Here is a 25,913-nt window from a genome sequence, read left to right as displayed (position 1 = left end):
CAGTCGCAAAGAGATGGGTGATGATGCTTCAAGTCGAACGATGGTTGGTGTGCGAGTGGTCAGTGCCGTCGAATTTGTCGCAAGGTTTTGGCGAGAAGGAAAGACAGAGGTAAAGATGCGGGTACAGAATGATAAGCGGACGGTGACGGATGAGCGAGTCGAGATCGAGTCGGTAAGAAGGTATGCTCAAGTGATGGTTGGTCCAGGAAGATGAGGAGCGGGATGAAAGTGCGAGTGTCGTTTGATGACGGCGCACTCGGCGGCGGGAAATCACGAATCGTATTCGTGATTCGTGAATGGGCTGCGAAGACTCTGACTAAACCAGACAAACTCACGACTGAGCGCGCCAAAGAGAGAGAGAGAGAAAGAGCCGAGGCAATCACAAATCACAAGTCACAGAATCACAGAATCACAGAATCACAGAATCACAGAATCACAGAACCACAGAAGCACAAATCACGAATCACCAAAATGTGGCAGTTGGGGCTGCCTGTATGACTCTGTGTGGCTTACGAAGGAATGCAGCCGCAAAGCACAGCGACACTCGTGACTGCGACAGCAAGACACACGCATACACGCATACCAGGCACATTGTCACAGTGACACTCACAGAGTAGAAGAAGGAGAAAAAAATAGAAAAAAAGAAGAGAAAACTCAGCTCGAAATACAGAAGCCAGCCAGAATCGGAACCAGTCAGGCAGTTTTCGAGAGGCAACACCCCGTCGTGATCGTGGATATATAAGGTCAACGTTGACTGAAGACGGGGCTGCACCCGCTTGTAAGCGACCCACGCAGATGCGATTCAAGTGATTCGTGATTCAAGCCTCAGAATTTGTAGATGCATTGGTAAAAGTAGAAATAAAAATAAACTTAATATTACTTTGCGGGAAAAAGTCCAAACCTTCGCGCTTGTGTGCCGTTCCAGGCCGAGCACAGGCACTTTGCTGCCGGTCACGTGGAAGGGGGGTAAGACAAGTGAATGCATCGGGTGTAACAGATCGGGCGTGCACGGGCTCAAGAGTCGTGATTTTGATGGATGATTATTATTCACGATTTGACAATTGCCGCTTCTCGCACTCGGTGAGAGTCGTGAGTGCACCAGAAAGGGAATCCCCACCACAAAACGTGAGTGCCAAGCTGAGCACGCATTTAGTGATTCGTGATTTTGGCTTTTTCGGGCAGTTCAGTTCAGAGTTCAGTTCAGTTCAGTCACGAGCTGAAGCAAGAATTCAGCTGTGCTGTCTCACAGAGCACAGTCATGAGTCATGAGTGTGAGTGTGAGTGTCGCAGAGTGATTTACAATTCCCACGCACACTCATCTGTGCTTCGTTCACCACGACACCAAACCTAAGCATAAGCCCGTTTGCTTGTCCGGACAATCACGAATCACGAATCACGAATCACGAATCACGAATCACGAATCACGACTTACGAATCACGAATATCCTAGAATCCACACAAAAGTATCGGGCGATAGTCACGAGTCTGCATTCATCTCGCCTTTGTGATTGCCTTATGCTGCACACATCTCTCCATCATCTCATTCAGGCATTTAAGCGTCAGATATCGTGCATTTCATCCGCTCCGCTCAGCAACCGGCGTTCCGAATAGGCCACCATCTCATTCGGATTGTCAGACGGACAGGAGGCAGAGTCCGTCCGTCTACCTCGTCGATCCAAGCAATCAGCTTCGTCGACAACCGTCTCCTTGGTGCAAACGTTTGAAAGCACCACATCGGAACCAATCGACTTGGAAAAGCACTACGTATCATTCAAATCGATCGGCAGCTGACTGCTCATCCGTCCAGCACCTCATCCGATATGCATGCACTGGAATCACTGGAATTGCACTAGTTGACCAACACTTCGCGCGGCTTGCTTTCCCCAAACATGCAGGCTCGTTTTGACGGTCAAGGTGCCAGCTTACCCAATGCATCACCTTCAACACCAGCATCTGCATCAACGTCGACATCGGCGTTAGCATCTCAGTCCTCGTATTTCTCCAGAAGAGCGATCCAGCTTCAGACCCCGGAGGACGCCTTTAGATCTCCACCTGCATATCGTACCGCCAGCATCGCAAATGACTCGGATCCCATCGTCGAACCTGCACAGAGCAGTCGCTCCAACCGTGGTGGCAGGGCTCGTGCCGGCACCTTGCCATCTAGCTGGGGCGATGCAGCTCCCATCATTCAACAACCCTCTCCGATAGATCGTCCGCCGCTGCTTGCACATCTCTCGCATGGCTCTGGTTCAAATTCCAAGAGTGACGCCTTGCTCGACCTTGCGAGCCGAGGCGCTCTCCCACAAATCTCAGCTGCTAGTGATCCTGCTCACTTTGACCCTGCTCTGACAGTGTCCTGCTCATCACAACGTCTCCGCTCCGGATCACTCACTCTCCCAACTGCCAACCTTGCCAATGCCTTTGGTCCGTCCTTCTTCTCTTCCAACTGGCAACCCACACGCTCTGGTTTAAGCACCATGACATCCGCTGCTACCGAAGACGATTCCAACTCTCCATCTCAAACAAACGATACCGCAGATCCCCGCTTTTCCTTCGGCAACACAGATACGCTCGACTATCTCGGTCTCAGCGGCGCGGACCGTCGCGAGCCAAATAATCATGTTGCCGCCAATGCAAACGAAGCTCTGAGCCATAATTCTGACACCGATCGTGGCTTTGTAGATGCAGATGCTTACCTGGCTTCGGTGCAACTGCGCAACCGCTCATCCACGCTCGGTGTTCATCAGCTCCGACCCCGGCTCAACAACGGTGACGGCCGTGCACGCAGCAACAGCTACCTCACCTCTTTTGCATTTAGCACAGCTCCAACAGCCAGCGAGTCTGCCCCTCACTCGACCAGCAACTCCGTCGGCCTCCATTCTGGCCACGTCTCTGGCTCGCAAAGTCCGTACGCTGCCAACGCGCCGCAATCATCGCTCCTCAACACGGCCCTGCAAAACCGGCTCCACCAATACAGTGCTGCCACCTCGTCTCCATCTTCTGATTTTAGCAACCGTGCGTCTGCAAATGCTTCCAGACCAAGAGCTACCAGCATGGGTGTGCTCGATCAACCACATTCCCGCGCCCCTGCGCTGGACCACTACCTTGCCACTCCGTCTGCTGTACAGACTGGTCTCGAATCGAGTCTCACGCCACCAGCGGTGCTAAGCCATCATCGCAACCGTCAAGTAGCTTCAGCGGCGTTGGCTTCAGGGTCCAGAGCTGACTTGTACAGCGACCTTTCTGCTCTCTTCGCCGGTGGACGTAACCGTGCTGGCACCATCGCCGCCTTTTCGGGTCCCGGAGGCCGTGCTCGAGCCGAACAAGAGCTGTTGCGCATGACGCAGATGCAGTACGATGCCTCGCTTACACGAGAAAGCAAATCTCGCCCAAGCTCTTCGAGTGCCAACGAAGCACTCGCCAACATCGACATGTATTCATCCGCCCGACCACAACAGCAAAGGGCAGCAGCTCAAAGATCAGGCGCTAACTCTCCGTTCGTTCAGCCAACACGTACATTGTGGATCGGTCACCTTCGACCGACAGTCACGAGCTCAGACCTCGTGCACATCTTTTCACGCTACGGCTCTATCGAGACTGTTCGACTTGTGCCTGAAAAGAGCTGCGCCTTTATCAACTACGCCGACCTCGCAGATGCCGTTCGCGCCAGAGAAGACGTCTTTGGGCGCATGAACGGGCGCCTAGGTCTCGGCACAATCGGACCAGAAGGCCAGGTGCGTGTCGGCTTCGGAAAGCCCGAATCGTTGCCCCAAGCAGGCTTCGGGCTCTTTGCGACAGCATCCGACACCACTGGAGCACCACTTGACGCGTACACCAGCGAAGTGGTCGGAACAGAGGGCGGAAATCAGGAGCCATCGCGCGCGCTCTGGATCGGGTCGATACCTTCCTCCACGTCCATCGAGACTCTGATCTCGATCTTTGCGCCATTTGGCCCTATCGAGAGCGTTCGCGTCCTGGCAAGCAAGAGTTGCGCATTCATCAACTATGAGCGCCTCGATGACGCCATGGTGGCGCGCCAGACACTCCATGGCCGTGATGTTCTTGGCGCCGAGCTGGGCCCGGTGAGAATCGGCTTCGCCAAGGTGCCAGCGAATGCCTCGGACAGCCATTATGGCTCGCTCGATTCTGGCTCGGCCGAATTCCAAGCAGCAATCGAGGCATTATCTGCTCTGGCGGGAGCTGCTCCCGGTGCATCCTTGGATTCAAAGATGATCAGCGGACTCGAAGAGCTGCGTTACGCTTCCACCTTTGATGCTTCGTCACGGCAACACTTGGCGCCAAATGCGCTTGGTTCTCACGGACTGGCTCGCGATCTCAGCGCTGATTCTGCTCGACTCGTATCGTCAGGTGCGACCGGTCGAGCTACCGGATTTCCAACACACAGCTCATCTAACAGCATCGTTCCAAGCAGCGACAAGGGCGGTGTTCCTCTACCAGCCGCAATGAAGCCCAAGCCAACGATCAATGATCTGCAATCGCTGATGCGGGAGCTCGACGAGCTCGATCCGAATGTTGAAGCCGACGTCGCACAGATCGCTCGACCGAGACCGCTCGGCACCTATTTTACACGCATTCCATCAGTGCCAGAGCTGCCTCCGAGCAAACGCTTCGACAACAACAGGCTCAAAGAAGTGCGCAAGCGTCTCGAGACTCCCAGCTGCCTTGCATCCGACGCAGATGCTATCGCTCGTGACTATCTGCCCTGCGTCGTCGATCTCTCGTCGGACTTTATTGGCAACACGCTGGTCCAGAAATTCTTCGAACGATGCAGTGAGCCCATGAAGAAGACAATGCTCACACTCATCGCGCCGCATTTAGCCATGATCGGCGTCCATAAGAACGGCACATGGGCGGCTCAAAAGATCATTGATTGCACGCACGCTGACGACCAACGAGTCATGATTGTACAGCATATTCGACCGTACGTGCCACCATTGCTGCTGGACCAATTCGGCAATTATGTGGTGCAGAGGCTCATTCCGTTTGGCAGTCCGCACAGCGACTTTATCTTCGAAGCCATGGTGGACAGATGCTGGGAAGTTGCGCAGGGTCGATTTGGGTCTCGGAGCATGCGGACATGTCTGGAATCATCTGCAGTGCACAAGTTTCACATCAAGCAGGTGGCGCTTGCGATCGTGCTCAATTCGGTTCCGCTGACAACGAGTCAGAATGGAACTCTGTTGGTGACTTGGCTGTTGGACGCATCGTCTCTACCGGGTAGATTTCGATTGCTTGCGCCTCGACTGGCACCTCATCTGGCAAATCTGTGCACGCACAAGCTCGCCTCACAGACGGTGCTCCGGATCATCAGTCAGAAGGAGGATCCAGATGCCTCGAGGCAGTTGCTTGGTGTTCTGTTCGGAGGTGAGAGGTTGCAGTTGCTGGAAGAGATTCTCGTCGATCAGGTGCACGGAAGTCAGTTTGTCACAAAATTGTTTGCAGAGGCAAACGCGTTGCAGGGAACGGAAAGGCAGAGATGCGGAGACGAGGTCAAGGCACTGTTGTTAAAGCACGGATTGGTCAACATGCCTCCGTACCGACCGTTGGCCATTGAAATGGGGCTGGTTGCTTCCATGACGCCTAACAGCGGACCTGGAACGCCTTACAGTCAAACAGGTCTGAACAGCAGCGTTCCAAGTGCCTATGACACCACTGGGCTAGAGAGACAAATGGGAATGATGAATGTCGGTACCTTGGCCACCGAGGGTTCAGCAATGCGCTCAACTAGAAGGCAGCTAGAGACCGACTTGGACGCCTGGTCGCAGCCATCTACGGCGACTGCCCAGGACTCCACTCACGATCCATACAACGCTGTCCATACTCACCATTATCAGACGCAACAGCTCGCTCAAGCACAGCATCAACAGCATTCGCAACGTCAGCAACAAGCACCACGACAGCATTCACAACAGCCGAGATCCTTGCATAGCTTCAGAGCCTACTTTTAACAAGCACTTGCAGTCGCTAAAGCTCATATACATCTACTTTTATGTTGAAAAAGACCCGACATTGGCATTTGGACAGCACGTCGTTGTACGTGTCGAGTCTGACGTCGATGAGTAATGAGAGCGTGCTCATTGGGATGGTGATGCTGAGTCGAAGGCAGGCTGGTCGACAGCGGTCGGCGGGAACAGAGAAGGACGGGGGCCGCTGACGATGCTGAAGCTGACGCTGATATTGGTGGTACTCACGACTGTCAGTCCTGGCATCCGCGATCAAGCTCGGCTGTCGTCCGCGCGCGCCTACACTCTGACCATGTTCCCCATCGGAACAATGTGTCTCACGATCATAGCGTGGGGCGTTTCATGCAATGTTTGAACCGCTTCTGTGGCTCGTTTGCTTCGTTCACAGGATGCAGGCGTGAGGCGGTTTGTCAGGAGGCCTTGAGTGTCGGTTTGCGCATTGCAGTGGACGTGCAAGACCAACGTGAGTCATGAGTCGTGAGTTGGTGGTGATTGTCGATTAAATTCGCGTGTTTCACGTTGTGGTTGTGCCGCTGTGAGGTGTTTGGAAACGAGGCGAACCGAGCTTGTCGCAAAAGTGGAGGTGGTTACGGCGCCTGTGCAGTGTCGACTGTTGGAGCATCTTGGACCATGCTCCTTCTCAACCCATCATCACTAGCAAGAATGCAGTTAGGAGGCGGGTTCATCATTGACGATCTGTCGACGGTGTTTGACTTGGATGACACTGACGGTCGTCCAACAGATACGCAGCCTACGAACAACACGGATGGTACTCGTCTGGACACGGTTGCTACACCGAACGCGCTGAGCAGCAAGCAAGAAGCCAAGTTGCGATCGTTCCTCGATGCTGCACTGGAAAACATCACTCGAGGCTACCGCAAACGATTTGATGCAAGCTCGAGCTTGCATAGCTTGACGAGCTATGTGCGCGAGTGGCTGAGAGTGCTCAGTGTGCTGGCGCATATTCCACCGTATGGAAGTGGTAGCACCAACTTGCTCGTCTCGTACCTGCTGCGATGTTCGACTGAGTTCAGCGAAGGAATCACGGGGTATAGCCTCGCAATGGAATTCGAGGCGATGAAAAACAAGCGCAAGCGAACGCGGGAGCACGTCGACAAGCCAGATGGCGCTCATATGGAACACAAGCAAAGCGACAAGGACCGAGACTACGACGACCAAGACTGGGACGAGGAACAAGAGAGGCAACATCTGATTGCATCTCGTACAAAGCAGCTCAACCTGGCTCTCCAAACACTCGACTTTGTCGACAGAATATGGGTCGCTGTCCTCAGAGGCAACCTCATCAACGTTGACGTCGCTCTGAGCAACGCAAGAAAAGCGTTTCCAGATTCTCCAGATACGACACAAGACCAACTCGCGCACCACTCGCGCATTTCTCACACCATCCTTTCGACAAGCAGCCTTGTACCTTCTCCCGCCATCGACGGACGGTTCGTATCCGGCGTGTCCTCGTCTCGCAGTGCGCAAGCTCGAGAAAGCCTGCCAATTCACGGTGGTCGAGCCAACAAAACTGTCGGGGTGACCGACCAAGTTCGACTGCGCAACATTGCGATTTGTTCGCGAGAAAAGTTGTTCTCCTGGATGCGAGCTGAGCTGGATGCGCCGCCTCCACCGACCATGCAAGAGGATGAGCAGAACGAGTTGAGCGATAGCACGTTGCCAGGAGTGCTAGAGGACGAGCAAGATGCCGACACGGGTGATGATGCAACGCAAGAAGCTGACGATGATCGTGATTTCGAAGACGTTGCTATCGGCGACGACCAAGTGGACAATAGAGCCGGTTACGACGTTGAACAAGATACCGAGGAGCATCAACACTACCAGCACGTTTTTGATCGAAAACTCGATCCGGATGCAGACGACGATGCAGATGACGTACAAGAAGCTGCAGGCCAAGCGTCAGATCAGATGCTCGGTGCGTCGGTGCTCGGGACGGTCGAGGCTGTTGCTTGCAGCGAAACGCACGACAAGCGCCGGCATTCCAGCGACTCGTCGGTAGAGTCACGGATCCAAGAACCTCGAGCTGAGGCGCTACCGAGCAAACGACGCCGAAGAGCGAGTCCAGCTGTGCATACTGACGTGCACATCGCCAATGCCAACGCCAAAGTCACTCGTTCCGAGACGCGTTCCATCAACTTGAACCTCTCCGACACCATCGCCCAGTGGGACGTTGCTTTCACTCGTCTCTTCTCAAGAACCTTACGCACGCTCAGCGATCTATCAGACTCTGCAAAGCGTGCAGACAAGACCGACTTAGCATCCAGTCCAGCATAGTCGGCATTTCAGACGTGGACGAAAAAAAGCCTGCAGACAATGATTGGTAATGCACTTGCTTGTAGCTCGCAGCTCGCAGCTCGCAGCTCGGGGATCCGGTCAATAAGCATACTTTTTGCGCGCCATCTTCGCAGTGACGCTGGGGAAGATCTTGTCGATCCAAGTAGCAAATGCATACGAGGACGGCAGAGTTACGATGCCTTGTGTAAAGCGATCCACAGCAAAGATGGTTCTCTGAGCAACATGGAATGGCGTAAGCATCTTTTCGCCTTTGACCCAAGCGAGGTCTTCGGGCATGTCGGCTTTGGTGTGGTCCAGATCGACCGCAGAGTGTCGGAAAGATGTAGCGATGGTAGCTGGGCAGATGGAGAGGAAGTGGACCTGGGAACGGGGCTTTGCTGAATTGGCTGGCTTGACTTGTGCATGCGCCTGCGACTCGAGCGCGACGGATCGAAAGAGCGAGAGCTGAGCCGCCTTGGTGGCAGCATAAACGGAGCGCGTCGGCGCAGCGAACAGCGCTGCTGCCGAAGACATGAGAACGACAGCTGGATAGTGCGATGTGGTTTGAAGCATCGGCAAGAATGCAGCCAGACAGATCGCGGTTCCTGCAACGTTGACATTCGAAGCATTCACAACGGCTTGCTGAACGGCTTCAAGGCCGGATTTGTCCGCATACACCTTGGACGGATCCTGCTTGTCAGCGCGACGCACTGGATCCACGCCTGCCACGCCAAGTAGCGGAAGCAGCGCTGAAACGCCAAAGCAGATGTGCAGGGTGTCGAGACCCTTGATTTTCGCCGAAACCTGCTTTCTGAGACGATCCACATCTTGCGCGTTGGCGCAGTCCGCAGCGATGCAATGGATGCGCAAATCGTGCTTGCTCTTGGCTTGGTCTCCAGGCGCCTCATCCGACATTTCCCACTCTTCTCCTTCAATTGCCTGCTCGATACAGCGCTTCTTGACAGCCTCGAGTCCTTGCAGGTTGCGACCGACAAGGATCAGATCGCGACAGCCCCGACGAGCGTATTGGAGTGCCAGTGCTTCACCCACGCCTTTCTCTGTGGATGCACCGAGGATCAGCACGCGCTCCTCGTAAATCTTGACTCGCTGAATACGAGGCCGAGCCGAATAGTGGAACATGACGGCGAGTGGCACTGTCAGACCCACGCAGATGAGCGTGCCGACGAACGACAGTGTCTTGGTGTCAGGAATCGGAACGCCGATCTCTCCCAACAACGATTGTACGAGATCCATGTTTGCGTTACAGATTCTCCAAGACTCGATGGATCCAATTGGATATCTAATGGCGTAGCAAAGGTCAAGAAGGGGCTCTGACGATTCCTGGTTGCATCGACTTGGTCGCAGTTGGGTATCGTCGGTGCAGCAGAGAGCTTGCTTTGCATAAGTCGTGAGTTAGTTTAGCAGACCCGTGAAAGATAGAAGCGCGGTTGCAGGTGGAGGTTGGCCGCATGGCATGCTTATGTAATTGTGACTGTATCTCTGCATTCGTGATTTGTCTGCGCTGCAATTTTTTTTTGGAAGAATCATGAATCACGAATCACGAATCCCGAATCGTGAATGTCGGCTGCCTGCAACTGCGAAAACTGTAAAACCAACTAAGTAACGTGTTTGATGTTGCTAACGTTGAACATTGCTACAGCTCCTCTTGTTATCCTGTCCAACGACATCACAAAGCTCTCTCGCATCAACCTGCCCACCTTGGAAGATTTAAGCGACGAGGAGGAAGCAACATAGCAACATAAAGTCAGTCGTCGGCGACCCCTATACGTAGAGGCAGAATGTCCAAGAGGTCACGATCCGACTCCGAGGCGAGCTCCTCCTCGTCGAGCACCGGCGGCTCGTCGGTTGAAGCTCAAACAGCGTCGGTATCCACAGCAAAGCATCCTGCTTCTCGCAATCCTTCTAACATTGGCTACCGTCCACCACGAGGCTTCGAACGTGTCTCGTTCTCAACGTCTTCGCCTTTCCTTGAAAAGAAGCTCTCCGATTCGAAGCAGCAGCAGCTCTGGGCGGTACGCATTCCCGCCGGCGTTTCACCAGCTCAGCTCGACGGAGTTGTTATCGACCTTCCGCACGAGTCATGCGACGTGCAAACTGCATCTAAACCACTTGGAACCATCTCGGTACCGACATCTACTTGCACAGACGCTGCTACGTACAACTTTTACGCCTCGGTACCATCAGCGCTCAAGGGCAAATCCAAGAAGTCTCAATCGAGCGCGGATTCGCAACTCATTTGTATGGCCTTGGAAAGTGCATCTGTTCAGAGTGAAGACGACAGGGTTGCAGCTGGCGTAGGAGCGGCATCAGAGTTGAAGAGTTTGCACTTGCTCGTTCCTGCAGGTGATGGGAATGAGGTGGGAAAACTCGTCATGGCACCTGTCAAGATTTCGAGATGCATTCATCTGTCGATCGCTTCGCCAGCAGAAACGAGCAGGGCGCAAAAAGTAAAGGAGACGAGCAACACGTTTGAAGAGAAAAAGTTGCCGCGACAGCCTTGGCATCTGCTAAAAGGAAACTTCCAGCCCGCCGGTAGCCGAAGCAACACAGCATCCGAATCAGCAAGCCAAGTCACGGAGCAGAAGAAAGAGACGAAACGCAAGGTCAAGTCCGAGGACGATAACAAGTCGAAAAAGTCCAAGAAGGTTTGATGTATGACGAGCCATCAGCGGAGCTCTTGCAAGCACGAAGATGCTCCATTTTCACATCCCATTCGTGATCACGATTCACGATTCACGTCGTTGTTGTCAAGCACACGGCCACCAGCATTCACGATTTCGCATTGCATGTTTATAAGTGACGATACAACAAGTGCGCTCCTTACCCAGGGACCTGTGACCACACGCCAAGCTTCACGCTTCCTACAGAGAGACTGGTGAACAAATCGTGAATTGTGAATTGTGAATTGTGAATTGTGAATTGTGAATTGTGAATTGTGAATTGTGAATCGTGAATCGTGAATCGTGAATCGTGAATCGTGAATCGTGAATCGTGAATCGTGAATCGTGAATCGTGAATGAGATGGACAGATGCACAACTGCCAACTTAACAAAAGATATCCAAACGCATGACGCATCGATGCTGTGACGCACGCCACGCGCATAACGAAATCACGAATCGGGAAAATCGTGAATCACGAATCAGGCTGCTCCCAACAACGTGCCTTTTTGGGTGGGTGTAGTGTCTGCTCTGTTTCTATTTATTTTTTTCTTCTCTTTATTTTTTTTGGTCTTCTTCGCAAGTCGGATTAGGGAATAGCGCTCGACGCTGAGATTCGTGATGGAGAGAGTTCTTCTCGCGGGCCGATTCACGATTATCGATATGCCGGCCAATTTTTCAGTGAGCCTTTTCGGGATGAATGTATTTCGGGTGAGAGCGCGAGTGTGTGCGTGTGTGTTGATCTGGTCGAGATGTGCTCACAGCGACGCCAACTCTTCTACCGAGACACCATCCGCATGCACCAGGTCGGGTTCACAAAAGACGGCTCGGTATAAGGGTTTAAGAACAATGTCGGCGTCACGCTCTCTGCTTCTGACCGCTTCAAGGCTTGCGGCTGCCAGCTCGAGTTCGCAGACCGCTCTGGCTACGCGAGCGCTATCGACGTCGTCGGCACAAAATGCGATCACCAAGTTCGCCATGCCGGCCATGTCACCCACCATGACCTCGGGTGGCATCGCTGCTTGGAAGCTCAAGGAAGGCCAGGCATTCTCAGCGGGCGATGTTCTGCTCGAGATCGAAACCGACAAGGCTACGATGGATGTCGAGGCTCAAGAAGATGGTGTTCTGGCTAAAATCATTGTCCAGGATGGAAGCAAGGATGTGAGTGTCGGCAAGACAATCGCCATGCTCGCCGAGGAAGGCGATGACATTTCCAACGTCGAGGTGCCCAAGGATGACGAAGCGACTTGCACCACGTCAGACGAGCGCAAGTCGGTACCAGAGCCATCGACCCAGACAGCCGCCTCCACTGGCTCTGCATCCCCATCTTCACCAAACGCTTCCAGCTCGGACACACACCTCTCTTTCAAGGGACCGCTCTTCCCTTCGGTACAGCGACTCATCGCTGAAAACGCAATCGAGGACGCCGAGACCAAGATCAAGGGTACCGGCGTACGTGGAATGATCACCAAGGGTGATGTGCTCGCCTTCCTCGGCAAAGCCAAGTCACCCACCGGCTCTTTCAAGGAGGCCAAGGGAGGAATTGCTATTCTCGGTCCTTCGCAGGGTACTCGCAAGGATGGTTCCGCTTCCACCACGTCGACTGCTCCTAAGACGCCATCCGAGCCATTGACGGGCGACGCCCTTCGCTCACTCATCATTGGCGGTCTTGCTTCCTCTTCCCGCTCGGCACGACAGCAAACTGCATCTGCACCTGCACCAGCAGACCAGGCTCAGGCATTCTCGCAACAGGTGGTCGACAGTGCTCTCGAGGGCTACAGCTTTTCATCGGCACCAGCACCCCAACTCGCACGCAGCCGAGCAACGCGCAAGGACGGTATTCGTTCCGATGACCCGCTCTGGGATTTGATCTGATTTCCCAACTTCAGACCAGCTTGGCAAAGTGATGCTCTTGTCTTGCACACGACATTGCACCCATCGCATCTTATGTAAATACACCGCTTTCATTCACACTCTTTCGCCGTGAAATGCGCACTTGCTGTTGTTTGCCGACTCCGCCGCTCAGACTATCGCAGAACGACCGCCGCTTGAAAAAACAGAGTGTGCGCAGCAAAGTGCCAAACTGAACTCACGATGAAGACACCACCGTGACGTACAGCCACGGAGCGTGGCGACATTCACGAATCGTGCATGTTAGAGTGCCGCTATCGAGAGGGACAAGATTACTAATTGCTGTGACTTGATTTCTGACGGGAGCGCGAAAATTGTCAACAGCAAACCTGTGACAGGTTGAAAGTCACGAGCGAGGTTGTGCGATTCACGATTATCAAGGATCGTAACCAGCAAGGTACGCACGTTTTTGTTCCTGCTCGCCTATCTCTTCCATGTTGGACGCTTCGTGCTTTGCTTCGGTTGCCCCACGCCTTGTCTGCCACTGAGTGACTTGGCCGTCACTTGGTTTGCTTTGCCCGCGAAAGACTCAAGTTTCAAGACTGCGGCAAGTAGACACCGCCTATGCAACAATCAAGCAGCCCATGTTCTGCATCTGACTCGGCCTCAAGACAAATCGATTCTACGAGCAGCATCTAGCTACCTACGACGCCTTACACCCACTGTGAGCTGGTCAAGCTGTTGTCTCATCCCTAAACTCCCCGCCCTGGACAGTTGCTATTGCCAAGCACGGTGTTTTTGCAAGAACCCCCCTCTCCGCCTCCCTTCAGCTCACGTCACAGAAGCATTTCTCTTCGGAGCCGACTCGTCCACTGTTCATGAAGCTCTAGCCTTGCTCCTGGCTGCTCAAGGCATCTTTTTCGCTCCAAGTTCTTTCTCCGAGACCAACTCAGTTGGAACCCTTGCCTGCCACTCCTTTTTTTTTGGTTCTTTCTTCTCCGCTTGCTCGCACATCTGCCGCTCAGCTTTTGAGCTCACGAGCTGTCATCATCGACGTCAACCTTGTACAACGTCTTTCTACCTTTGCGAAGCGCCATAATTCGCCGCATGCCGCCCGTCTGAGAGGCAAGGTCAGCCCCGCTTTGCCAGGACGTCATGGCAGCGTCATCGGAAGAGGTGTTGTTACCGTCAACATTGTCCGCTTGCATCCAAGAAGCGGACAAAAGTGCGACCCTGATGAAATCACCTCAAAAGGCGTCGTCCAGATCGCCACCACCTCAGCAGCTCGATAAGCTCATCAGAGTACCTCCCACGTGTGGTACCGTGATTTGCTGTAATGCAGGTCACTCGACCCAACCTGGATCATGCGCCAACGACTGCCGGAGCTGCACCACTTCGGCACGATCCTCGCCTTGCTCCGACAGCCATCACATCTCTAGCGCATGCACACAGCCTTCCTGCGGTGCGGCCAGCTCTTCCACAAGCGCGATTGTCTGTTCAACCGCTGTTGCATGTTGTGACGATACCGCGTGCGCCGAAATTTCGGGCTCACCGTGCTCGCAATCGACATGCTCCGCCTCGGGCGACTTCTCGTCCATGACGCTTGCCGTTCCCATTCTCTCTACATGCTGTACGGATGACGCGTGTGAAACGGATCCCGCATTGCATGCCACGAAGAGCGTCAACGCGCAGCCCAACGCGAAAGCACTCGTCCACAAATCTCACAACGAGTGTCGAGAGTGTTGCGGATCGCTCACCTCGACCAGTACGGCCGAAGGCGGCCAACTGTACCGCAGCTTTCAGGAGCTCCTCGATTGCTGCTGTTGCTCGATGCCGCCAACGGTAGAACAGTGCTGTGTTGGCTCTACATCATATCCTTGTAATGCGCCTCATGCGTCGCCTGCCGAGGCTGTGAGCCCTGCGTTGCATTCACACGCGATCCACAACCATACCCAGCTCAGTGCGCCGCCACCACCTCCTGCACCTTCAGATACCCCATCGTCCAGCATCATCACCAATGCAACCCAACATACTTCACCTGGCAACAAGAACCAATACGACTCGCGAGCGTCTACAGCATCGACGTCGACCACACCACAGCCCATTGCTGCGTCACCATGTCCTGCGTGGTCCTCTACCATGGTGCATGCTTCGACGCCTCATCTTAAAGACAAGTTTAGCGGCACTTCGGGATTCGAGAGTCACCATGCCTCGCCGGTAGCCGGCCATGCTTCGTTGGAGGATATGTTGAGCGAGTTGCAGTCCTGGAACGACTGCATGTTCGAACAGCCGCATCTGCATAGCAGTCATGGCGGATGCCTTCCTCCCGCTATGACGCTGTGCAACTCTGACATTTGCCAGACCACTGCACCGCACTCGCACTGGATGCCCACCACCGACACTCTGCAGCATCAACCACCTTCATTAGCCGCGATCGAGCACCAAGACGCGCGGCCGCAACAGTGTCAGTGGGGTGGGTGTAACAAGCGCTTCTGGACGGTGGAGGAACTGGTGGCGCATGTCAATCATTCGCATCTTGCGCGTAGAAACGCGACCACCAGTGCGCATACAGCTGTTAGCGACAAACGCGTGTTTGCTACTACTCAACAAGAAGCGAAATCAGTCACTCATTCGCGCGCATACTCTAGCGCAGACGCGCAGACGGGCGCGACTGGTTTGGAATGTCTTTGGAAGGACTGTCACCAAGTGGCAATGCCAGTCAAGTTGGAGTTTGACACCTTCACGCCCACCACCGAGGCCGAGTTGTGGAAGCCCAATGCGTCCGAGACAGTAGCTGGACACGAGGATGAAAAGGTCTCGCTCGCCATCTTGCAGCATCTTTTGCACGATCATCTAGGCCAGCCCTCTGCACCACCTTTCTCCCTTAACGGAGCTCAGCTTCTCACACGGTCCACTCCATCGCCTCCTCTCGTCCGCCCTGGTGATACTGCTGGTCATGTGGCGAGCTCCCAGCTTACCGCTTCGTCATCCTCATTATGGAACAAGAAGAAGCGTAAGAGTAGCAACAGCAGCAGTGGCGCGTACTGCAGTGCTACCGAAAAGCTGCATTGTCGATGGATGGGCTGTTCGGCGAGTTTCGATTCACATTCTGCGCTAACGGACCACATTGAAACGGAGCACGTCGGCTCGGGACAAGCGCAATACGAATGCAAGTGGATTGGATGTGCTCGGTATGTGTCTGGGCAGAAGTTTTCGCAGAAACAAAAAGTGCTACGTCACATCCAGACGCATACGGGAGATCGACCTTTCAAATGCAGCGAGTGCGGCAAACGCTTCAGCGAGCAGAATACGCTCGCGCAGCACATGCGTACACATACGCTAGAACGACCGTACGTCTGCGATCATCCGGGCTGTGGCAAAGCATTCAGCGTAGCCGGATCGTTGACGATTCACAGGCGAATCCATACAGGTAGCAAGCCGTTCGTTTGCACGTATCCAGGTTGCGGAAAAGCGTTTGCTGAGAGCAGCAACTTGACCAAGCATGTCAGAACGCATACGGGAGACAAGCCGTTCAAATGCGACGAGTGTGGCAAGTGCTTCAGTAGACCCGACCAGGCCAGTCGGCATAGGAAGACCCATGAGCGCAAGAGGGGCAAGCTGGGCGTCGAGCTGCCGCACCAAGACGGTCGCGCAGTGATCAGTTGATCTTGCAAAAGCAATCTATCCATCGCAGTACCAAAATCAGTGTCGGCTCACTCATTCGTGCTAGTTTTTTCTTGGTGTGTGTATGTGTGCGTATGTGTGCTCAAGAAGCATGTATGCCTTGTGTGGCTGTTGTGTGCCAAGTAAGAATCAAGATTCACGAATGGCTGCAGAATGGAGAGGAAGAGGCCTTTGATTACCAACCAAACGTACACACCAGCGGCTGTGCATTCACGATTTTGGTTTAACGTCAACTACTCCACATTTGTGTTTTTTCAGGATGATTCACGATTCACAATTCACAATTCTCGATGGTTGATGACGACTACCAATGCGGACATTCACGATTCGTTCTGGCCGCCGATCATTGTTCTGGTTTTGTCGGTTTTCAGTCACATCGACGAGTTGTACGATGATGCGAACCACATCACTGCTGCGTACTGTCCGGACGGGTGCTGCGGCGCGGCTGCGAGGGATGTCAGTGGAAGTATTGCGCATGCGCACGATGGGCGGCGCATGCGCCGACTCGTCTTGGTTCAGCACCTCTTCTCGCCAACGTCTGCCGTCCGACGATCACGGAGGCAAGCCCAACACAGGACAGCACCGTACCGTGTACGACGACTTTTTCAACATCCTCGAATCCACGTCGCCCAACACGACCATCTCGATCTCTTCCACCTCGCCGACATCTCTCACTCTCGCGGATGGATTGGTGCTATCCGAACCAATCGTGATCCTCAACAACCAAGTTTTCCTATGGGACCATCCATGCCTCAACCAGGACCGTGCTGTTCCGTCTGGAATCGGCTGGGAAGCTTGGCTCGACCAACCGATCCAGCCCGGGAAAAAGCTCCAAGTCTCGCAAAAGATCAAGGAGGTATTCGCGATTTTTCAAATTGTCGACCAACGTCCAGAGATCCTACTGTTCGGAACAGGAAAGAGGGTTCTACCGCCACCAGCGCCGATCCGCCAGTACATCAACGAGCTCGGCATTCAACTCGACGTTCAGAGCACGCACGACGCTGCTTCCACATTCAACATGCTGTCCGAGGAAGGAAGGAAGGTGGCCGCCGTCTTGATCCCTGCCGAACCCACAGAAACCAAGAGGTATACACCGCAACAGCTGCAGCGCTTGTTGAGCGGCCAATAGCTCCAGCCACTCACCAGCATATGCGTGTCACTTGAATTTCCTGCATTGTTCACAGCTCTCATCGTCATAATGCGCTCAGATAGACCCCCGTTCAGTGTCAATGACAGCGTCTGCTCGTGAGAACAAGCGTCTGTGCGCGTGCGCTGACGAGACCCCACGCCAATCCACTGTCTATCCCTTCTGCCTACACACACACACACACGTGGCGCCGTTGCTTGCTCGCCACAGCGAGCAGAGCGGCGGGAGCCCGCAGGGGACAAAGACGGCATGCGATTGGCGAGATGAATCGTGCCATGTCTACGTTAGTGCTCTCTGCGAGCGTCGGGGGCATAGGAAACTGCGTGTCCGGTGCGCTCGGTGATCTTGGCGGAAATCGACTCAATGAGCGTCCAAGTGAGACCGTGCGAGATAAAGCTGCGCAACGCGGAAACGCCCAATCCACGATAGAGCCTCAAGAATCTGGCCAAGAAGGTGTCGGTCTTCAAGATGCGCCTTTTGCCGCGCTCCTCGTGTATTGGTGGGCGTTGTTTGATCATGTGCAGAAACACCTGCCATCCAGTAAACTGTCTCGGATTGCCCGCTAGTGCATCTCGCTGCACTTTGGTCTTGATCAGATCGACAGGGTAGACGATCAACCACGACAAAATACCCGCAGATGAGCCCGAGAGGAAGGATACCACGGGTCCCGGGATACCGTACAGGCTCGCACCCGATATGCTATCCGTCTTGGAGTGGCGAGAGACGAGTTTACGGATCGAATCGTAAAAGCCAAAGTAGAGCGCTGTTCCGAGTGTGTCGCGAGCCATGTGCAATGGGAAACCCATGTAGAACCCTTTGATGCCGCCAAAGGTTTTGTAGATGTTGGCGGCGGCTTGAAAGCCGGATTGAGGTACAAACGTTCTTGCTCGACCACCGTTTGGGTCGGACTTCTTGACCAAGCCTTTCTGCACCGCAATCAGATACTCTAACTGACGTTGCACTTTGACCAGCTCGAACGGTGCCGAACCGCACGAGATAATGACACCGCTCGTGGCGCCTCCGGCTGCGCCTGAGAGCGCGGTGTGTATCAAGCGCGACGAGTCGTTGAGTACGCCATTACGATGCAGGTGTGCTTTAGTGTTGTAGTAGATGGAGAAGGAAGACGTTCGAACAAACGATATGGTGATGAGCGGGATAGTGACGCCACGAAAGAAGCCGCGAAACCCTTCTTCGCGAACGACGGCTTTAGCGCATGCCCAGATGGACGGATAGTCGCGAACCTGCAGCCGCGACTTGACCGAGTCAAACGGAAACGACGCCGCCGTCGAGACGAGCGAAGCCGTGCCTGCCGTCACAACAGTTCGATGCGCAAGCAAAAACTCATCCGTCTCCTCTTTCGTCCATCGCAACGACCGTGCGTGGTCGACGGTGCGTTTGTAGAGCGAAGCAGACGACGACGAAGCCGATGACGATGACCAAGACGACGATGTCTCGAGTATGGAAGCGATCGGGTAGGAGCGAAAAGACAATGTCGATCCCGTTATTGCATCCGATGCACATATTCGATGCCGTGATGGCCCCGCTCGAGATTCATCGTGCTCTACGCTTGCTTCGGTCGCTGTTGCCGGGTGTCTTGGAACTGTGCAACCATAGTGGTCGCAACTGGGTCTGTTCATCAGAAGCCACGCGATCTCGTCTCCATCTATGCCTGGGTATCTAAAATGCCTCCAAGTTCTTGCAATGCGTTGATGGTGACGGCTGTTGTACTTGCTTCCATAGATATGTTCGGAGGATAGGTCACCGTGCATCCGGTCCGCTGTTTCAATCCAGAGTGAAAGCTGACAAGAATCGTGACTCACGACTGCTTGTGTCAGGTGATGCGCTTCACCGACCGGCCAAGGTGGAGTTGGAAGCCGTCGTTTTTTGCAAGAATCACGATCCACGATCCACTATCATGAATTCACGATTGCGCGTGTGAAATCGCCCAACCCTTCGTGCTTAGCCTGGTCATCTGTATTTCATCTTGGGTCAGCCAAAACAAAAAGCAGAAACAAAAAAGCGCCAAGCTGCATTCAAGATCTTTGAATTGATAGGCCCGTGTTGCCCGCTATTCATGAGGCATGACTCGTGATTACGCTGTTGAACAGCGGATTGATAATCGCGATATCACCCTAACACTCGCCCAAAAATCTCGTGTATGTGTCCAGAGGCAATCACGGATCCTTTTCATGTTGTCCTTCTGACACCAAACATTCGATCGGCGTTGCTATTCATCGAGCGATGCAGTGGCGACATTGTCTCTCACATCACATTTCAGGGAAGTCCATGCATCCGTGCATCTTTTGCCAAGAAGATGCCGGAGCCATGCAAAATACTCTACATCCAAGAGACACGACCAGAAGAATGTCAAGACAATGACGGTGCTTTCGATTGCGGAAGACAAGGAAACGTACAAAAGCAGTCAAAACAACGACAGAAATGTAAGAAGCCGGTGACAAAAGGGTAGACCTTGCCGCTTGCAAAGAATCGGGGGTATGCTGTCGTGAAAAGGAACGATACGGGACATCTGCAGAGTAATTTTGGGCAGATCAGAGCGAGTCGTTGTCCGCGCGGCTCTTTTCCAGCACGGGCAGCGAGTCATTGTGCGAGCTGGGGTAGTCGCGCAGACCGTCATCCTGGTGACGCTCCTCGAACGTCTCCTCGATCGTCTTGATGTGCACCCCAGTCTCAAAGTGGTCCTGGCTGCTGAATGCACCAAGCCCATTCTCAACATCGTCGTGATGCGAAGCCTGAGTATGGATGATGGTGGGCTGGTTGTTCCCACCGGGGCGGAAGACATTGGAGCGCTTGGTACGCGTCGAAATGCCGCGACGAGCATTGTCGCTGGTGGAGCCCTCCATCGTGTACTGCTGTGGACCCTGGCCGATGGTGACACGTGCGTTGAGCGTCGAGAGCAGCGAATTGACGTAGAGCTTGGCCAACGGCAAGTTGAAGACCAGGTGGAGCGTAGTGGTGGAAGCAAGGAAGAGGATCAGGTCGACAATAGCGAACAGGGTAGTGAGCGCACCCGTCTGGAGCGTCATCCTGATTAGCTTGGTGATGACGTCGTCGGTGGCGGCGAAACCGGTTCGCGACTTGTTCAGCGTATAGACGAGCGAGCCGGTAATGAGAAGGTCCGTGAGCGCAGCGAAGCCGAGCCACAAGATAACGACCTCCTGGAACTTTTGAAATTCTGAAAAGAGAAGAACGATCTCGACACCGATGGTGGTGCCGATGGAGCTGAGCAGCGAGATGAGCGCGCCCGCGGCGATGAACGCGGGCATGATCTTGGAGTGCATCAGCTTGTACACTCGCCAGGCGAAGAAGAGCTGAGTTGAAAAGGCGATGATGCCTGTCAGCACCGGGTCGGCAGCAAAGGCACGGTTACTCTTGCTGGCGTATTCGAGGTTGCCAAAGTTGGAGACGAGGTACTGGTACATGAAGACCTGGTCGAAAACGGCGTTGACAGTGTCGGCGATAACAAGGAAGAGCACAAAGTACCTCATGAGTGGTTTGTCAGTCTTGAAGTTGACATAGTAGATGTAGGCTTGTACGATCGAAAAACCGAACAACCAGACGTTGAGCATGACGCCGATGTACATGCAACCCAGCCTAAGCAAAAAAAAAGAGACCGAAACAAGAAACGAAACAGAGGGTCAGACTACCCGTTGCTATAGGGCGCATTGGCTGCATTGCATTTCAACTTACAAAAGGTCCATGGCAGGAAACTTGGGCATCACGTCAGCCATCTTGAAGTCTACTTGCTTGGAAGGAAAGTGTAGCTAGCTCGTGGAGCGAGTGTGTATGCTGCGAGTGTCGAAGTTGGTGGGAGGAGCGGCCAATGCAGACGATGGTATATAAAAGGCAGAATCGAGGTGCGAGCCCAAGAGCCAAAGAGGACACGGGGCGGGGTGATGGGTGATGGGTGATGGGAACGGTCAAGGCGGATATGAGGAGGACAACAAGGTGCAGGAGAATGCAAGGTTGGAAGGCAACAAATATAAGTAGTGCTGCTGTTGTACGAGCTGTCAATAAACTGTATCCAGGGTGTGGATGGGCTGGAGCCGAATCGAAGTCAAAGCGCTTTTTTGTGTCTGGTGCCGTTCGCGGAGCGTGCTTTAGGGCAAGCGCGACGTGCTCGGACGGCTTGAGAAGAACGAAGCGGTCTGCAAAGATGGGGACAAGGCAGGAGTATCAAGGGCGTGGGGTTGAGGAGCAGAAAATGAAGAGGACGAGCGAAGCGGCAATTGCAGAGACAAGGCTGCTGCAGCGGCAAGCAAATAGCAAATGCATCAACTGCTGCACACTTTTCCCACCAGGTACAGCTACGTGCAGCAAGCTAGGGCAAGGGGCGTGGAGCAGAGCAAACGACAAACTCACAAGTTAATGACCTGGCGTATGCGACGGCGAAAAAAGGGGGCACAATTCGTGTGCTTGGTTGGAATTCATACCTTGTCAGCCAGTCACAAGTAAATAGACAGCTGCAGGTCAAAAAAAAAATAGACGAACACACTTACGAGACGCGCCGATCGTGACAATAGGCTGGAACCGAGCGAACGAACGAGCGAGCGAGCCTGCGAGCCTGCGAGCCTGACAGAACAAGCGAGCTGCAAAGGACACCGATGGTGAGAAAGTGAGCAGCTCTTATTTCATTGTTTCAGGGATCGTCTGAGCGACCCTCGCTGTATCGAATGGAGTGGAATATTAAAATAAAATACAACAAAAGTAATTCTAATCGAGGTTCGAATATCACCCAAGCTCCAGCGACCAGGCCACCAAACGACCACAGCAGAGATCGACCAGAAAGACAGCCCAGCCACCAGAACTTTAATTTGTTTTTAGTATGCCAAATTTCAACCGTGAGCAAATCCGTCAGGCTTGATACTGTAGTTGAGTTGGGCGTTCGACGAAAGCGATGCAAAAGAGACAAGGGCAAGCCCCAACGCTTTGCTCCTTCTCGAGCCTGTGTACGCGTCGCTGTGTGAGTGCATGTATCCACATGCTAATCACGAATATTTCTCGACTGTCATATTCATGTCGGCTTGTCCGACAGTTCTGTTCACCTGCCCTGTATCGATGAAAGAAGCTTTTTCCATCCAGGCGGCAGGAATGAGGCGCACTTCTAGGGCGGACCCAAGCTTCGCTAATCTATTCACGGTTGATTGCGATGCTTTGGCTCGTTGACGATCGTGGCTGCTGCTCTTGCTGCACGGAGAAGCCCTTCGTGAGACCTGTCACACCCAAAGCAGCCACAGCACATGTGCAAGCCCACACAGGGGATGGATTGCAATCAGTCAACCAAACCCGCACTTTATCTCTGCGCGACTCGAGCTAACTTACACCAACAAGACGAACCAGAAACAAGAAAGAGCAAGCCAACTTTATCTGGGATCAAACCACCTCGGGATTCAATTCAACCTTGCGACAACCCGACAGCAGTAGCAAATTTTTTCACGAATCCAGCACACCTACGCTACAAGCACGGCAGCAGCTTGACAACTCGTTGTCGATGAATTGACAGAAGACTATTTGAGACAGCCCCACATGATCCATTCACGGATCAGTTTTGTTAATAGTCCGGTCAGTCGGAGCAATCCAGTCACTCAAACCTTAACCAAGCAAGGATGCACACCAAGATCAGAAGAAAGCCCATCGTCTCAGCGAGTTACGAGCCCGCCGGGACAGTGTTGGCGCCTTTCCGATTTCTGAGTCAGAGTAGAGCGTGCGGGAGCGTAGAGAATTGGCTCTTGTGTTAAAACAAAATCAAGCCTCCCTTGGCGAATTTGATGCAGACGCAACGCGGCTTGTCGGCGTCTCTATGCGCGGGAATCCGATCCGTTGGCCAACACCGTCAGAACACTTTGCGCTCCGTTCAAGCGCAAGCAACCAGATTCACAGTTTGCGCACTCCCCGTTATTTCGCCTTTCGAGTCCCGGCGTTGAGCTGCCTGAGCTTTCACATCCATCCATGATTGTCCGGCGGGGCGGATGTCGAAGACTTTCATGCGGTGGACGCTTTCTTCCCATTTCTGAGATCAAAACTCGACAACAACGCTCGCAGCTTGCATCGACTTCCAATCAGCGCTTCGAACGGCGCTCCTGCCGAACCAACTGTCGTTTGCGCTCGGATGAGGCACAGTCGGTAGCGCAAGTGAGCCTCCTCAGACGACGTGTGTATCCTCACTTGACCCCAGATCCGGTCGAGTAGCCCTATATGATGCCGCACCAGGCGACTCTGCCAATCAAGAGAACATGGTCCGACACGGGATGCGCGCCGAACTAAAACAGATCAATGCTTTGGCTCACTTGCGCCAAGCACGAGGTGGCGACAGGCATCCCGACGAGTCAGGGAGTGTAGCGCGTATGCGCAACCGATGCGCCACTTTGGCTAGCGTTGTACCGAAGCGCTTTGCCAAGTGCAAGGAGCGGAGCTTTGGCGAGGCGCTCCTGAGAACACCGATGGAACTTCCTCGTTGTGAAATTCGCGAATGTCTGAAATTTGGTCGCAATAATAAGCCACACAATTCGACGCCAATCGTCGCTTACTTGCTTCGCATGCCAGGTATCAGGATCCGAACTTCGATAATGATCCCATCGGCTGGTCACCGAATCACGCATGTATCATGCATTGCTTCCAATTGCTGGTACAGGTAACTTACTGTACTGTATATGCACACCAGCTTCGTCTTCTTCTCGTTCGGGAATCACATGCAGAGCTCAAGCGGTTCAGCTGTCCAAGTCCTTCTCGAACTTCTATCAGCTGCGCTGTCAACTCGCTGACATCCGCAGCTGCAAAGCTACTGGCTGCATGTCTTTGAACGGCGGCTTTGACCTCAGTTCTTGAGGTGCTTGGCAAGCAAGCTTCCAATTCGGCACCGCAGTTGTATGCCGACTCCAGATCCATCGTTCACGGCTTTTCTCAACTCTGCGAGCTCGATCATATGAGCGGCGATCTCATATCCCACGACGTCGTGGCGGAGCAACGAGCAATCACGAATATCGGATTCTCTGGATGGCTCAGCTCCCACTTAGGAGTAAGTTAGTGAAATTCGTCAAATCCGTCAAGTAGGACGACGGTCTAGACACTCATCACGTGGTATCATCGGGCATCTGTTTTGTATTTTCGCTTCGAATCGGGAAGTTTTCGACCTTTTCGGAATTTCACGAATTTAGACGGACCAAGGTGACCGTCATGTCCGGTAGCGCCTCACCTTATCGCAGGACGCAAGAGAAGTTAAGTCTCTGCACACAGACTTCGCTTTCTCCGCTGGACAGCATCCAGAAAACAACTATCATCCGTCACGTTCCGCGCCAGCCATTCACGATTCGAGCCATCCTCGAGACTTCGATTATCAACTTCTCTGTTGAAGAGCATGATGTGTGACGCAATACAGATTCAGGATCCATGTGTAGTAAAGTAGCGAGGAACAGCTGTTGAGCTCAGTTCTCGCAGATCTTCTGGTAAGCCTCGGCAGTGAGGAGAGTCTCAAAGTCGGCAGGGTTCGAGAGTTTGATCTGGCACAGCCAGCCTTTCGAGTCGAACAGAAACCGCGGGGACAATCAAGGTCAGATGAGGCTTGCTTTGGACAGCCGTATGAACCAAAACTAGTCCCAATGTACTTACCATCACTCTCGGGCTGCTTGTTGAGAAGGCTTGGCTCATCGTTGAGCTTCTTGTTGACAGCCTCGATCTGTCCGGAGACAGGTGCGTAGATGTCGGAAGCGGCCTTCACCTATTTACATGACAGAAACAGGACGAGGCGGATTTTCAAAAATTAGTCTCGCTGTCCTTCTGCCGTTTTGATCTAAACAGTGCTACTTACAGACTCGACAGCTCCAATGTCATCTACCCAATTCGTCCAAAAGGTACGATCGTCCGGTGAAGAAGTAGTAAGGGATGTCAGCTGTTCGTTCTCTTCCTGCGTCTACTTACTGTTGCCAGCAAACGGCACTCACCTCCCTTCGTGACCTGAGCACCAGCCTCTGGGAGCTCAATGAAGACGACATCGCCCAATGACTTTTGCGCATAGTCAGTGATGCCAACGGTGCCAATGTTGGTGGCATCATCAAATGAAACCCATTCGTGCTCCTCGGTGAAACGCTTCTGGACACCACAGAGTCGGACGCTAGAAGCAAAACCAGCTCGCATCGCAGGTACCGCGAATGGCTTCGGTGCCGCACGCAGGGCGGACTTTCCAAGGACTCTAACGGTAGGGCGAAGAGCAGCGATCATTTTGTCCAAGTTGAGCAGCTCTGTAGGCGTGAGTCGAAGAA

At 53.6% G+C, this 25,913-nt stretch overlaps 11 protein-coding genes across 11 annotated transcripts; 6 read left to right on the top strand and 5 right to left on the bottom strand.

The window, feature by feature from the left end:
• Positions 1 to 1,889: 1,889 nt before the first annotated feature.
• On the top strand, positions 1,890 to 5,969 carry UMAG_10966 (uncharacterized protein; the record flags this gene model as incomplete). Its single annotated transcript, XM_011388413.1, has 1 exon — positions 1,890 to 5,969. The coding sequence occupies one exon, from the start codon at positions 1,890 to 1,892 to the stop codon at positions 5,967 to 5,969; it is 4,080 nt and encodes a 1,359-aa protein (XP_011386715.1).
• A 678-nt stretch (positions 5,970 to 6,647) lies between these two features.
• Positions 6,648 to 8,279, top strand: UMAG_10965 (uncharacterized protein; the record flags this gene model as incomplete). The annotated part of the gene is made up of 1 exon (XM_011388412.1): positions 6,648 to 8,279. The coding sequence occupies one exon, from the start codon at positions 6,648 to 6,650 to the stop codon at positions 8,277 to 8,279; it is 1,632 nt and encodes a 543-aa protein (XP_011386714.1).
• Positions 8,280 to 8,378: 99 nt separating this feature from the next.
• On the bottom strand, positions 8,379 to 9,533 carry UMAG_10964 (uncharacterized protein; the record flags this gene model as incomplete). The annotated part of the gene is made up of 1 exon (XM_011388411.1): positions 8,379 to 9,533. The coding sequence occupies one exon, from the start codon at positions 9,531 to 9,533 to the stop codon at positions 8,379 to 8,381; it is 1,155 nt and encodes a 384-aa protein (XP_011386713.1).
• A 545-nt stretch (positions 9,534 to 10,078) lies between these two features.
• On the top strand, positions 10,079 to 10,951 carry UMAG_00266 (uncharacterized protein; the record flags this gene model as incomplete). The annotated part of the gene is made up of 1 exon (XM_011387884.1): positions 10,079 to 10,951. One exon carries the CDS (start codon positions 10,079 to 10,081, stop codon positions 10,949 to 10,951), a length of 873 nt encoding a protein of 290 aa, XP_011386186.1.
• Positions 10,952 to 11,807: 856 nt separating this feature from the next.
• Positions 11,808 to 12,833, top strand: UMAG_00265 (uncharacterized protein; the record flags this gene model as incomplete). The annotated part of the gene is made up of 1 exon (XM_011387883.1): positions 11,808 to 12,833. The coding sequence occupies one exon, from the start codon at positions 11,808 to 11,810 to the stop codon at positions 12,831 to 12,833; it is 1,026 nt and encodes a 341-aa protein (XP_011386185.1).
• A 1,131-nt stretch (positions 12,834 to 13,964) lies between these two features.
• Positions 13,965 to 16,475, top strand: UMAG_00264 (uncharacterized protein; the record flags this gene model as incomplete). Its single annotated transcript, XM_011387882.1, has 1 exon — positions 13,965 to 16,475. The coding sequence occupies one exon, from the start codon at positions 13,965 to 13,967 to the stop codon at positions 16,473 to 16,475; it is 2,511 nt and encodes an 836-aa protein (XP_011386184.1).
• Positions 16,476 to 16,884: 409 nt separating this feature from the next.
• Positions 16,885 to 17,622, top strand: UMAG_10963 (uncharacterized protein; the record flags this gene model as incomplete). The annotated part of the gene is made up of 1 exon (XM_011388410.1): positions 16,885 to 17,622. One exon carries the CDS (start codon positions 16,885 to 16,887, stop codon positions 17,620 to 17,622), a length of 738 nt encoding a protein of 245 aa, XP_011386712.1.
• A 302-nt stretch (positions 17,623 to 17,924) lies between these two features.
• Positions 17,925 to 19,277, bottom strand: UMAG_00263 (uncharacterized protein; the record flags this gene model as incomplete). The annotated part of the gene is made up of 1 exon (XM_011387881.1): positions 17,925 to 19,277. The coding sequence occupies one exon, from the start codon at positions 19,275 to 19,277 to the stop codon at positions 17,925 to 17,927; it is 1,353 nt and encodes a 450-aa protein (XP_011386183.1).
• A 912-nt stretch (positions 19,278 to 20,189) lies between these two features.
• UMAG_00262 (uncharacterized protein) lies at positions 20,190 to 21,389 on the bottom strand (the record flags this gene model as incomplete). Its single annotated transcript, XM_011387880.1, has 2 exons — positions 20,190 to 21,252; positions 21,349 to 21,389. The coding sequence occupies 2 exons, from the start codon at positions 21,387 to 21,389 to the stop codon at positions 20,190 to 20,192; spliced, it is 1,104 nt and encodes a 367-aa protein (XP_011386182.1).
• A 2,552-nt stretch (positions 21,390 to 23,941) lies between these two features.
• Positions 23,942 to 24,543, bottom strand: UMAG_10962 (uncharacterized protein; the record flags this gene model as incomplete). Its single annotated transcript, XM_011388409.1, has 2 exons — positions 23,942 to 24,131; positions 24,299 to 24,543. The coding sequence occupies 2 exons, from the start codon at positions 24,541 to 24,543 to the stop codon at positions 23,942 to 23,944; spliced, it is 435 nt and encodes a 144-aa protein (XP_011386711.1).
• Positions 24,544 to 25,079: 536 nt separating this feature from the next.
• On the bottom strand, positions 25,080 to 25,872 carry UMAG_10961 (putative glycine cleavage system H protein; the record flags this gene model as incomplete). Its single annotated transcript, XM_011388408.1, has 4 exons — positions 25,080 to 25,168; positions 25,264 to 25,372; positions 25,463 to 25,485; positions 25,596 to 25,872. 4 exons carry the CDS (start codon positions 25,870 to 25,872, stop codon positions 25,080 to 25,082), a joined length of 498 nt encoding a protein of 165 aa, XP_011386710.1.
• Positions 25,873 to 25,913: the final 41 nt, after the last annotated feature.

Source organism: Mycosarcoma maydis, chromosome 1 (genome assembly GCF_000328475.2).
Source record: "Mycosarcoma maydis chromosome 1, whole genome shotgun sequence".
Classification (NCBI taxonomy): domain Eukaryota; kingdom Fungi; phylum Basidiomycota; class Ustilaginomycetes; order Ustilaginales; genus Mycosarcoma; species Mycosarcoma maydis.
This window is presented reverse-complemented; position numbering and strand designations above follow the sequence as displayed.